Source organism: Schistosoma haematobium, chromosome 3 (assembly GCF_000699445.3).
Source record: "Schistosoma haematobium chromosome 3, whole genome shotgun sequence".
NCBI lineage: Eukaryota > Metazoa > Platyhelminthes > Trematoda > Strigeidida > Schistosomatidae > Schistosoma > Schistosoma haematobium.
In genome coordinates, this window is record NC_067198.1 from 22,944,811 (window position 1) to 22,956,392 (window position 11,582).

The 11,582-nt window shown below is 37.0% G+C and overlaps 1 protein-coding gene across 2 annotated transcripts; it reads left to right on the top strand.

The window, feature by feature from the left end:
- Nucleotides 1-358: 358 nt before the first annotated feature.
- CAPRIN1_1 (Caprin1p) lies at nucleotides 359-9,521 on the top strand (the record flags this gene model as incomplete). Of its 2 annotated transcripts, XM_035730652.2 has the most annotated exons (4): nucleotides 403-489; nucleotides 522-1,337; nucleotides 4,833-5,364; nucleotides 5,642-9,521. In XM_035730652.2, 4 exons carry the CDS (start codon nucleotides 403-405, stop codon nucleotides 5,758-5,760), a joined length of 1,554 nt encoding a protein of 517 aa, XP_035586830.2. In that variant the 3' UTR covers nucleotides 5,761-9,521. The 2 variants fall into 2 exon arrangements, with proteins under 2 accessions (XP_051069274.1, XP_035586830.2); XM_051213309.1 differs by having other exon boundaries at nucleotides 359-489; nucleotides 522-9,521.
- Between the last annotated feature and the right edge of the window lie 2,061 nt (nucleotides 9,522-11,582).

Below are 11,582 nucleotides of genomic sequence, written 5' to 3' on the forward strand. Positions count from 1 at the left end.
CGGCGTCACCATCGTTGTTGGTCGGGCCCTTAAGACCTACGAGTTGGGAAACTCCAGTTTTGGCTTGACGAAGAGAGGCTGCATAACGGAATAAGCTTTTAGGATTGGAGGCAAATTTGTCCACAAGCTTTGTCTGGTACTGAAGCCTATCTTCTCTTATAGCCTACGTGCATATGTTCCTGATATTTTTATATTGCCTGTACTCTCCGTCGTTGTCATTTGGGTATAGACTTCAACCTACAATTTTACTAACAATAGCAAGGTATCGACTAAACAAAGCCGATTAGCTAGTGAAAGCTACCTACAAGTGCAAACAACGTAATATTGTACATATTACAGTAGCTTGTCGTTTTAATTAGTACTTCGGAGGGTTTTGTGCTATTTGTGATCAGCTTTTAAGGCATGCTTGAGTGTGATACTCCATGTGAGTTGGTTAGACAGTTCTTGACTAATCTTGAGCGTAGACAAAGAAATCTTGGGAAAAGAAAGGTAACTCTGGTTTGTGTCATCATTTTCAGTAGAGTAAGCTAGATGGTTATCGCGAAAAACTACAGAAAGGTGAGGTCCTGAAAGAGGAACAAAAGAAGGCCGTGGAAAGCTATGATGGTGTGGTTCAGAACATTTCGTTTGTGCAAGAGATTGTGGCACAGACGAAAGATCTCTTGTCGAATATGGAGTTAGTCGTTGATAAGCAAATGTCCCAACTGGAAGCTGAACATGAGAAATATACACTTTCGTATTTAAGTATCCACATGTGCTTGGAACGTTTCTTTGCTTCCTTGGATATTCCGGCAGTCCGTTCAGCCGTCACAAAATCTTCGTCAGAAAACAGCCTTAAGTTGTTAGACGCTGTACGAGACATATTAACACCACCGGTAGTGGATAATTGGCCTGGACTTAGTTCTTCAGCTCTGTCCTCTGTTCCCAACTTTTTACAAGCACGGGATGATCTTAAGGCTGTTGCTGCAAGCACCTTCAATTTGGTGAGTGGGAATTCAGTACCTGTTCCACTGTCAAACGATTTAGAGGACTTGCGGAAGAAGCACACAACCTACAAAGATGTCCGCAATATGTGTTTCCGACTACTGTCCAACCCACTTGTCCAGCAATCAATGGGTCTTATTAGTGATAGTAGCACGACGATTGTACCAGAACCAACACAAGTTGTTACAGATTCGGAAATCAACTCATCTATCGGCTTATCAGGTCCTGCTGAAGTCACTACTGTTCCCTACAATGAATTCGCAACAATCAGTGTGCACTCTTCTGTTACAACGTCAGACGAACCGGTGGATCAAGTTATCCGACCACTCAATAGCACGTTTAACTTCATTCAGGTAAGCAATAAATTAGTTTATTCATCATGCTTACCTGTGAATGAAGTTTACTAGCCTGGTGGTACCTTATCTCTAGTTATCGATCCCAGGTAGTTGATCAGATAGTGTTGTATAATTCACTAAATACTATTCAGTTAATCAGTTGTTTTTTAACAGCTAACAGTTTTAAATAGTCTGGACCTAAAGTAGTTACAGATAAGCAACAAATTGAATGACGATATTAATTTGTTAAAGTTCTGCTGGTATTATCGTCATTTTATTTAAGCAACTGTAGGCTCATTGTTTGACGTCCTCCCTAGACGTTGACCGTTATCTACCTAGTAGTTGATTAAATTTCAATACATTTGGGTACCGCACTGCCCCATGTTTCAAGAGTAAAAGGAATCGATGTTTATAATTCCTCTATCTGAACGTAAATGTTGACAAAATTTTCAACTTGTCTTTAGAATGTCTGGAACCTGGACAGTGTTCCATTTCGGTTTAAGGTTGAGTTTGCTAAATATCAAATTCCTATTTGTGTAGCAAAGACAGAAGGCCCATGTTATAACTTTCCTAGTATGCTTCTGTTTGTCTAGTCTTTTCTTGAATGAGTTCATTGAAGGTGCGGACACCACTGCTCTGAGTGTTATGTTCCAATACTGATGACTCGGTGTGAGAACCTGTGTATTACGGTTATTTTGTTCCTTCTTGGTTTTTCTACTTGCCTGCTATGTCCTCTGAGATGCCTCGATCTAGTGGAAAGAAAAAGAGGACATATCTCTATATAGAAATCAGAACAGAGTACAAAGGTCTAGCTTTTCAAGCCACTCTTTGTATGGTAGATTTCTGAAATTGCACGGGTAGCTGCCCTCAGTACTTCTTCCAGGATATCGGAGTCACCTTTCAAACACAGGTTTGCAGCCTGAACGCATTTCTCAAGCTTAATTCTCACTAACGTTGTGTGTACTGTAGTTAACATGGTTGTATCTGACTTGGTGAGAGTCCGTCTCAAAGACCATAGGCTTCCGAACTCTTTAGCTGCGACCTCCCGGCAATGGGTCGTGGTTTTAAGATCATGACTCACTGTCACCTCAAGATCCTTGTGAGACCGGACCATGGGTACAGGCACTTCTATGCTGTGCTTTTGTAGCCCCAAAGTGCATGTAGACGTATCTGATTGAGTCTTCAATGTGCTGTAATAAAGCTAGTGCGATTGAGGTTTCTAAAAGTTTGCAAACAAATGACGTCGATGACCATACTTCTAAGTTTACCCAGTTTTTATACTGTGCATTAAAGTCGCCTACTATAAGGTTTTCACTCCTATTTCATTAGGACTTGAGTTTGCTTAGGAAAAAATCATCTACACATACTGGGCTGCGGTATAACACATCTAATTCAATATCTTGTCTACATTTCGACCTGCAACACCAGTTCACATGTCCCTGAATCATGTACCACTATCTCAACAGCTCGTATGGTCAAGGTACTTTTCGTGTACAAGACAACCTCATTTCCCCTCCTGGAAAAAACAGTCAACTGGATTTCATTATCAAAAACTTATGTTGACCGTGTTTCTGAAACAAAGATGACATGATTTTCTGTATTTGTCATTGTATTGGGCTACGCCATTTTATTTAGTAGGCTGCAAGCATTTATATAGCACACATTCAATTCTGTGGACAACATTCCCTTACCACCCACAGTAGTTTGGTGATCGTTTAGCTCCGAACTTTTACAGTCTAAAAATCCTTGAGTATGAGATTTTCAGTTTCGGTGGTTTTCATCTGTACTTCTGCTGATCGTCTAATACAGTCAACCGGGCTGAGATCTTCACCGACGTATATTTCGTATCCGGTCAGTTTGAATGAGTTTCTCAGTACTAGGTTTCTTCAGCCGAAGCAAAGGTAACCTTTAGGAGGCTGCTTTTCTAAGTACTTTCATAATCCACATTTTGTTCTATTCTATAAAACTTACAGCTGCTAACTCCTGAGAATTTTTTTTGGGTAACTTGCTTATATGAAACTGGGATCGTGCTCAAATCATGCCTGTTTCTTTTTTTTAGCGAGGTCCGTCTTATCACGCTATAATAATCTAATTCCTGAATTTTCTAATTGAATTCCGATTCCAAATGGCGTCTAACACATAAGGTCACACTGTTCTCTTACATTTCTTTTTCTGGGTGTGACTGTAAGCCAACCATTTACCTTATTTTGTCTATTGATCACATCCTGTACACTTTGCCCCCCTCCATAGCGTGAATCCGGAACTGAAACCATAGATTCACATACATTAGTACTGTCTATAATTGGTTTCTTAGCGTGCTTTTTCCTTTTCCTTGTAACAATGCTTTCATCAGTATGCTTGTTTTCTGCTTCCCTAGTGGGGTCCACCTCTATGGTCTCATTCAAATCCAGAGCCGGGGTCATGATAACTCTCACCATTTCCTCAAAATTAAAATTCTGCTCATCTGCTGCCTGTTTATCTGAGGGCAATTTTCTAGCTATGTTCAGCAGCTTAAGAATCTGCAGACTTTGTAGAACATAATGCTTTGCACAGCCAACGTAATAATAGTATTCAGCACCTATATGCAGCCGGTGCACACATTGTGATACTACTTATTAGAGTTGTCACATTGCATCCCATATTCAACAAGGAAACATCATGCGGGTCTGCCACATCGATGTTTTATCTGCGCCATAAATTTGTTTTGTGATCTCGCAGGAAAAAACTGCGAAAATTGATCTCTAGATAACTGTCTTTTGAGGCTTGTTAGGTGATAGATACTAAACAAACAAGAACAGAGGTTTCTATATAGCTCCACCTAACAATAAAAAGTCTAACTTCATTAGTTACAAAAATACTTTAGCATCTTTGGATACAATAATACTAAAAGATATACTCAAAGAGGAGAAAATACCATTGCCCTTTGTTTCTTTTGTATCTGTACTCGAAAAGTAAAGATGACAAACTTCTGAAATAAATTTAATTAAAGCAAATACAGTAGTCTTGATTCGTAATTTAACGATCAATACTATAAAATATACTCAGTAAAAATACCACTGCGTTTCTTAAATCAGATGACAAAGGTTTTATTTATAAATGTCAGATCTTTATTAATTGTCAGTCTATTTCTACTGTCCCTTGCTTTCGCAAAGTGTGCTCGTGCGGTGTGGTTTGTTTTCTCCTTATATATTCTATTATTTTGAACAATCTCGTGGTTTGCATTTTTTAAGCTACTGGTCAATAAATGATATCAGCTCTGTGTTATTGCTTGACATATCCAACGGTAGATGTTTACTTATCAATGTAAACGAGTACTCTTTTGTGTTGCTAAGTCTCTAGCTGATATCATACCTTTAAGGAATAAACTGATGTGTAATTTGCCTCGTGAAATCATGAGTATCACCTCAGTTTCTCGATTTTTTGGCTGTCGTTTTTATTAAATTTCTATATATTGTGTGTATTTTTGTTAACAGCTTCACTTGTTTAATGTTAAGCTCGCTACTTTTGCTTCAGGCTTCTAGAGTCACTCATTCGCATATCACGCCCGAACCTGCAGCAAACTACGAAGATGTTATGCCTGTTAATCAATTACCAAATAAAACAAGTGTTTCTTGTTTCAGTAATCATAATATCGAAGATAACATAGACCCTTCATTGGTTACAAGGATAGACCAACAATATGTTTTGAATATTCCAGAAGTTGAACACTCAAAGATTGAATTATTCGGAAGAAGTTCATCATCTTTGTCATCAGACAATGTCAATCAACCTACGTCTTTTAAATCAATATTATCTCAGGATGAGCATGAGGGAAATAGCAATATTCACAAACCAATTTCATATGCGGATTCTGTTCGGAGAGCCGGCCAAGCACACGCAGGTTTTAGTCGTCCAGCAGTTGTAGATAATATAAACTCTAAAAAGATCGACCGCACAATGGATGAAAACTCTCGTGAGTCCGAACAACTTGATTCGAATTTCGCGCGTGGAAATTCCAAAGTTGGACCACGTAGTCGCATTCCGAATGAAAATCGAGGTCGTGGAAGTACGTTTCTTTTTCATTGGCTAATATTCGGATGCATACTTTGTTTATAATGTAGGAGTTTTTCAAAGGGTGTACATTTGTTAAATTTAGTATCACTAGTGTGATTTTGTATTTCAGCGTATTAGTTGGTTTCAAACAGATATATAATTGAATTTGAATGATTTTCTACACCTGGCATTGCTTTTTGAATATTCAAAATTCATTAAACATTGTTGTCAATGTTTTGTTTTATTATATGTACCATACATTACAGACATTTTCATTTTTTCCCCACAAGGCGGTGGTCCAAGACGTAATACCGGTCAGCGGGGTGGTGGCGGTAATTTCGGTGCTCATCCAGGTCGTGGTGGCGCTCATCGAGGAATGACTACTGCATTTGCTCAACCTACTTACTGATTGTCGTATTGATCAAGCCCGGTATATTGCTTAACTTTATATATCTATAGCTGACGGTTGTAGCCGATGGCCTTTGTTTGTTGATATTGCATTTCTTTGGTTCAGTGACCAATCGCAATGTATAATTTGGTACCATATTGCTTCGTGCGACGTAGAACATGCGCGAATAGCTTTCTCTTAACAACAATCTTATGTTTGAGTTTTGGCATGCCAAGCTAACAGTTAAAGATTAATAGTGATCCAAAGATTGTAATACATTTTTAAAATGACTACCTTTATTCTTCCTGCAGTTGGTTTCGTTCATGATTATACACCGACATGAACAGAGGCGACACTTTACTAATTAAAGGCAGTGATATTCCAACAAATCTCTTAAACAGGGTGACTGATTACTAAAATTAATGTGTTGACAGATTTGGACTCGTGCATAAGCATTATAAATTGTTTGCAATGTTCTACATGTTACTGTGTAGCATAGTTATTTTTATTTACTTTAACACATAGTCATCAAATACATATGCGCCACACAAATCTTGTTTGATATGTGTGAGGGCTGTGATACTGCTAGGGTTTCCAAACCAAAGCAGGTGGTTTTCTTAGGGGGCCACACCCGGAGCCTTCGACCTGGAGGTCTGATCCACAAGGCAGTGAAGCATCGTGAGAAGATGCAGTCCCATAGTAGCCGGTGACCAACAATTGGTCCATACGCCATTTGTTCCTTCAGGATCCTGGAGCCCATGTGCACCATTGGTTTGGAATCAAGGTTCTCCAACTCCCCTAGGTGGATCCTCCATATCCACCAACCCGGATAAAGCACCGAACATTCGCTTTTGTCCTCTCCATTTCGCCACGAGAAAGCGATGAGTAGGACTTCCCTGATAAAGGCTATATACGCGTGGCCATGTGAGAGCATTTGGAGAGGGAGAGCGGACTCTACCCACTCTCGGCCATACCAGGGCATTTGAGGCCAGTTAGTCATGACACTAATTGCATTCGGCATTCCATAATTGTTATGACAGTTCACTTGCCAATTTTTTTGGAAGCAGTAGCTGCATACTGTGTTCCTTATATGTAAAACATTTGAAGATTTCGAAAAGCTGGCGCATGTGTCCTTGCTAGACGCTGAGTTAACTTATACGGCTGTTTGAGTAGAAAGAGCATCTTTAGATTTAAAAATGACCAAGTTGCAATGTCAGTGATCCGGTCAGATTGATATTGTCCTCAAAAGTGCTAATACGATCTTGTTAATGCGGCATACAAGTACGGCGCTATCAGTCGTAAATTATATCTTAAAATCTGAATCTCCATTTCCTGATGGTCTCGCTTAGCTCCAATCAGCCCATTTGTGAGCGAATTACACTAATTTGCTTGTGCACTGAAAATACTGCACTATCCTGACTATATTCTCCCATCCAGTTTATCTATTGAGTCTCAGAACAAGGCAAAAACGTTTATTCTATTACTAATTATGGTTGCACAAAATTACAAGATTAAATTAAGATGAGACTGACTAAATCTTAGGTTCCTTACATAACTACAGGAAGCACTGTTCTTTATCCCTTTCTATTTGTTTGCCGCTTAGAAATCTAATTTCTTCAATATCAAAGCAGTATCACAACCCTCACACAAAACAAGTGACTTGTGTGGCGCTTTGTTAATCATATGTACCAATATTAATATAGTCAAATGAATAAATTCGTCCCACATCGTAAACTGTACAGTAGAATTTTTTACATGCACAACAATCGGAACATCTTAATGAAACAGTACAAAATAAATGGAATTTACAAATAGATTAAAACTGAAGTATTTTACGTTTGACGATTTTGCGGGAGATCACAAATATCTTAATATAGCCAGAAATTAACGTTCGGATTTTTTCCTGTTGACTTTGATATAATCTTGAAGGCTTCGTCAACAGAAAGGTTAGAGTATCAAATGTTTTTGTATGTCCGTGATGGATTTCCACCCTACGAGTGACATTTCCCATATTCTAGTTTTAAGTTGTCTTTCGACATCAATCATTTTTTCTATTACAGTTCATAAATTACAGGTTAGTCGACTATAAGCTCCCTATTCGGCTTAGTATTGGAAATGTCATGTACCCATTAAGGTCCATAGGTTATAACAAGAACCTAGTAATCAGTGAGCAGCATAAACGAGACTATAGTATGACCAGTAGTCGGGACACGCTATTTGACTAACCGTTGATAAATAACACAAAAATCAAAGCATGATAGGGTCTAGAACTAGTTCTGAGTATATATCCGTTATTATGCACTCAGAAAGTAGATGATAAAAGCGAATACAAAAACATGGTTACTATGTACGCCTTTTTATACGAGTTTCGAGTTCCTCAAGGTTACTGAGAAGTTCGAGATCAAATCTGTTCATTTAGCTCTGGAAAATTAAACGGTACCTTTGATGCTACACCAACGCGCTTGACAAAGGGAATTTAATTTTACTGAGATGATTTGTGAAGCAACTCGCACATTGTCAGTGTGATTTTTGTAAAAAGAAAGCATCCTCTGGAAAACTGCTAAATAATGCGAAAAACTAAACAGCTATTTCATCGTAGTTGGGACCTCGTCAGCAGTATGTGCACTACATGAGTTCGAGCCCAAAAAAGTTTAGATCGAGTGGGGAGGATACATTCAAGCAGGTGAATAGGAATCCAGTGATCCCTCGGTTCCAAGCCTAAACTCGCAACATAGGGTTTTGACAATTAAAAGCATATCGACAATCCATATTTTATTTTTCTGTATGGATGTAGATTTCGAAGCCATCTGACAGATTTTATGTTAGTTTATCGGCATTTGAAGTTCACTGATAACTAATATAACAATGGAAAAGTGAAATCGCAATTTTCATTATGATTTCTGTCCAACATTACTTTCGTTTCAATTCATTGTGGTAATTGCTCATTGCAGTATTTGTTTTGTTTCCCAGTGTAATATTTTATTGAGTATACCAGTAATTTATTTGAGTATGATGTTTGTTAAAGGTATGATATTCTCGTATTAACTTAGCATGACATGCAATACATGATTTATTATAACTGGGTATTTTCCGTATATATGATTTCATTCTAATTAATATTCAAAATCTGTTGGGATATTCAGGAAAATATCCCAGAAATTATTCTATTAAGTCTAATGCTATTCTTGGACTTGGAGATGGTATTATTTACTTATTGGTCAGTACTTATTTCACGTGTCCTTTTCCTACTGGTTAATATTGTACAATGTTATCTTCTATTTTATCGTACGATGTGGTCTGCTTGACTGGTATATAAACAAAGTATGTTTGAAATATAATGATTCATAACTCAGAGGCTGTGACTTGCGTTCTGGACTCAACTGGCCGGGCTAGACAGACAAGCGTGACCAATCGAGACACTAGGTCGTCCGTACGTGTTTTCTGTGTCACTGTGATCGGTCGATAAATACTCTGCTTATCAAAACCTTGCAGCCCACACGTTACAACAAAATTAATATACAATCAATACATAAAGGAGTGTATTTTCGATTAGGGTTGTCGTCGTATTTTGCGTTTAATAGGTCTTCACTTGTACCAGTCCTTGTGTTGTTACTTCACGTCGTGTGAATTGCAGTGGTTCCTCGTTTTACATGTAAAGTAATAAGCTATCCCAACATAACAAACAAAACATTTTGAAGATATCAGCTTTTTGTGCTCTGTAACATTTCTTAAGATTCTGGAAATAAATTTAAATTTAATGCTATTGTATATCCGAAAGTTGACTTAAACTAGGAAAATATTCTCTAAATCATTACTCTTCCATCTCATGAAAAATCAACACAGTCCTTCATTATTCCAAATAAAGAACATTTCAGTGATAATTCGTTATTCGACGAGTTTATAGTAGATAGCATTTAAAAATGTTTCCGACGGTTCACTATCCAGTTATTTATTGTTAGCTTATATTTGCTAGCAGTGGGATTTAAGGTGAAAATTGTTTTGTTTAGGGCTGGTGTTTTCTGAATGTCAACAACTGGGTAACGCAAACGCTGACGAATTAGCATCATTTCCGTTGAACAAATTAGCGGCTACCTGAACTCAGTAACTTAGAGGATAACAGATTGAGGTTTGAAGAGGAGTTCTCTGTGTCCGAGTTTCAATGTGAATATCAACAATGATAATGCAGGTAAATCCGACTGGCTAATGCCAAATAGAATGGATGAAGTGCGGGTCTTGGCAGACGTTTACAATCCAAACTAAAACTTGTACCAATAAACTACATCTAAGCATGGGCTCAGAGTTTACATATACTAATACAGACTGGTGAAGATTCCTGTCTAATTATCAACAACAAGATGATTAAAACCCTTAAGTATAAAATTATGATCGTTTTCCTCACGAACTGAAAAACTCGGGTATACAGCAATTGAAGTGATAAATGAACTCAGTAGAGATTTTTCATATTAGTTTATTGTTCTATAACTACAAAATAATTAGAATGATTATTAAAACAAGTCTATATATATGTCTTGCATCCGAAGAAAATTTCCATCACAGATTGATGTTAGTTCAAGAAATAATAACAATTAAGGTACTTTAGACAGTTCATTATTATAGGACTAAATGGCCGTCCAGCGCTTCCAAGGTGGTCTAGCTTCAATTGACTCACGATCTCAACTATTGAAATCATTGTCATTCGTTTGAAATTCTTTGGCAATACCTATCAATTATCACAAAAGCTTGAGCTAGAGAGGTTTAGGTCTCTGAATGTGTCTGATAAATTTACACTTTGATCAGAATTTATTGAACCCTAGTTTAGCTTCAGTTAATTCACGTATAACCCGTACATCATCTAGACGAGTCAGAGGCATTTGTCTCAACATGGGTTCAATTAGAACAATTCCTTTCCTCATGGAAATTCGTCTTTAAATCATGCCAATCTAATCACAAAATATGATCCTAAAGATATTTAGTTTTCAAATTCTACATTGTGTTAGACAAAGCATTCATGAATAAGATTGCAAATAGCTAACTGAAGGTCAATTTATTTGAAAACAACTGGATCTACTTGTTCTCATGGTAGTAAACTAAACAAACTAATATTCACAGTTCAGTATTCACGTAATAAGAATAAAAAGATATATTATTCATAATATATTTGGATATATGTCAGTTTTATAAGTTGTTTACAGAATGATTCGTTTGAATATATTTAGTAGTAAACAGATTGTACAAGTGTCTGGTCTATTTCCATAAATTCCTTACTTAACTCCATACCATTTTTTATATTTCGAGTGTATGCTTAAAATGTGACAACATACAACTCAATGATTTATTATTGTAAATCATCTCTAGTACACTGCACAATCAATGCATACACTTTTGCATTACAATGATTTTACGTTGATACATATTCTACTTGCTAATGTTTCATCCACTACATTAACTAAGGATGAAATACAAATGATGAACTAATTCGAATCATATGAAGAATTTCGAAAATTATTAAAAGGCAGTACGAAGTGATCATAATGTACCGCTTATACACACACACAAAACATAGTTTTCCTTTTAACTTATGGACTTATTATTCAATAGTTAGAGTTCTCTTTTCGAAATATAAAAAAAGTTAGTGTGAATGGTACATTTTAAGTAAATTGTTTTTTATTCAGTTTCGATACTTCACGTGTAACCGTGTGCATGTTTTAACTACTACCTATGGTCAACAAAAAATTTAGTTAATAACTTGAGAGTTCATTCACATGAAAACAGACCAATTGTTTGAGTAGGAAAAGGCATAACCCTGGACATTCGTTAAAACTATGCTATTGGGACGAGCCTTT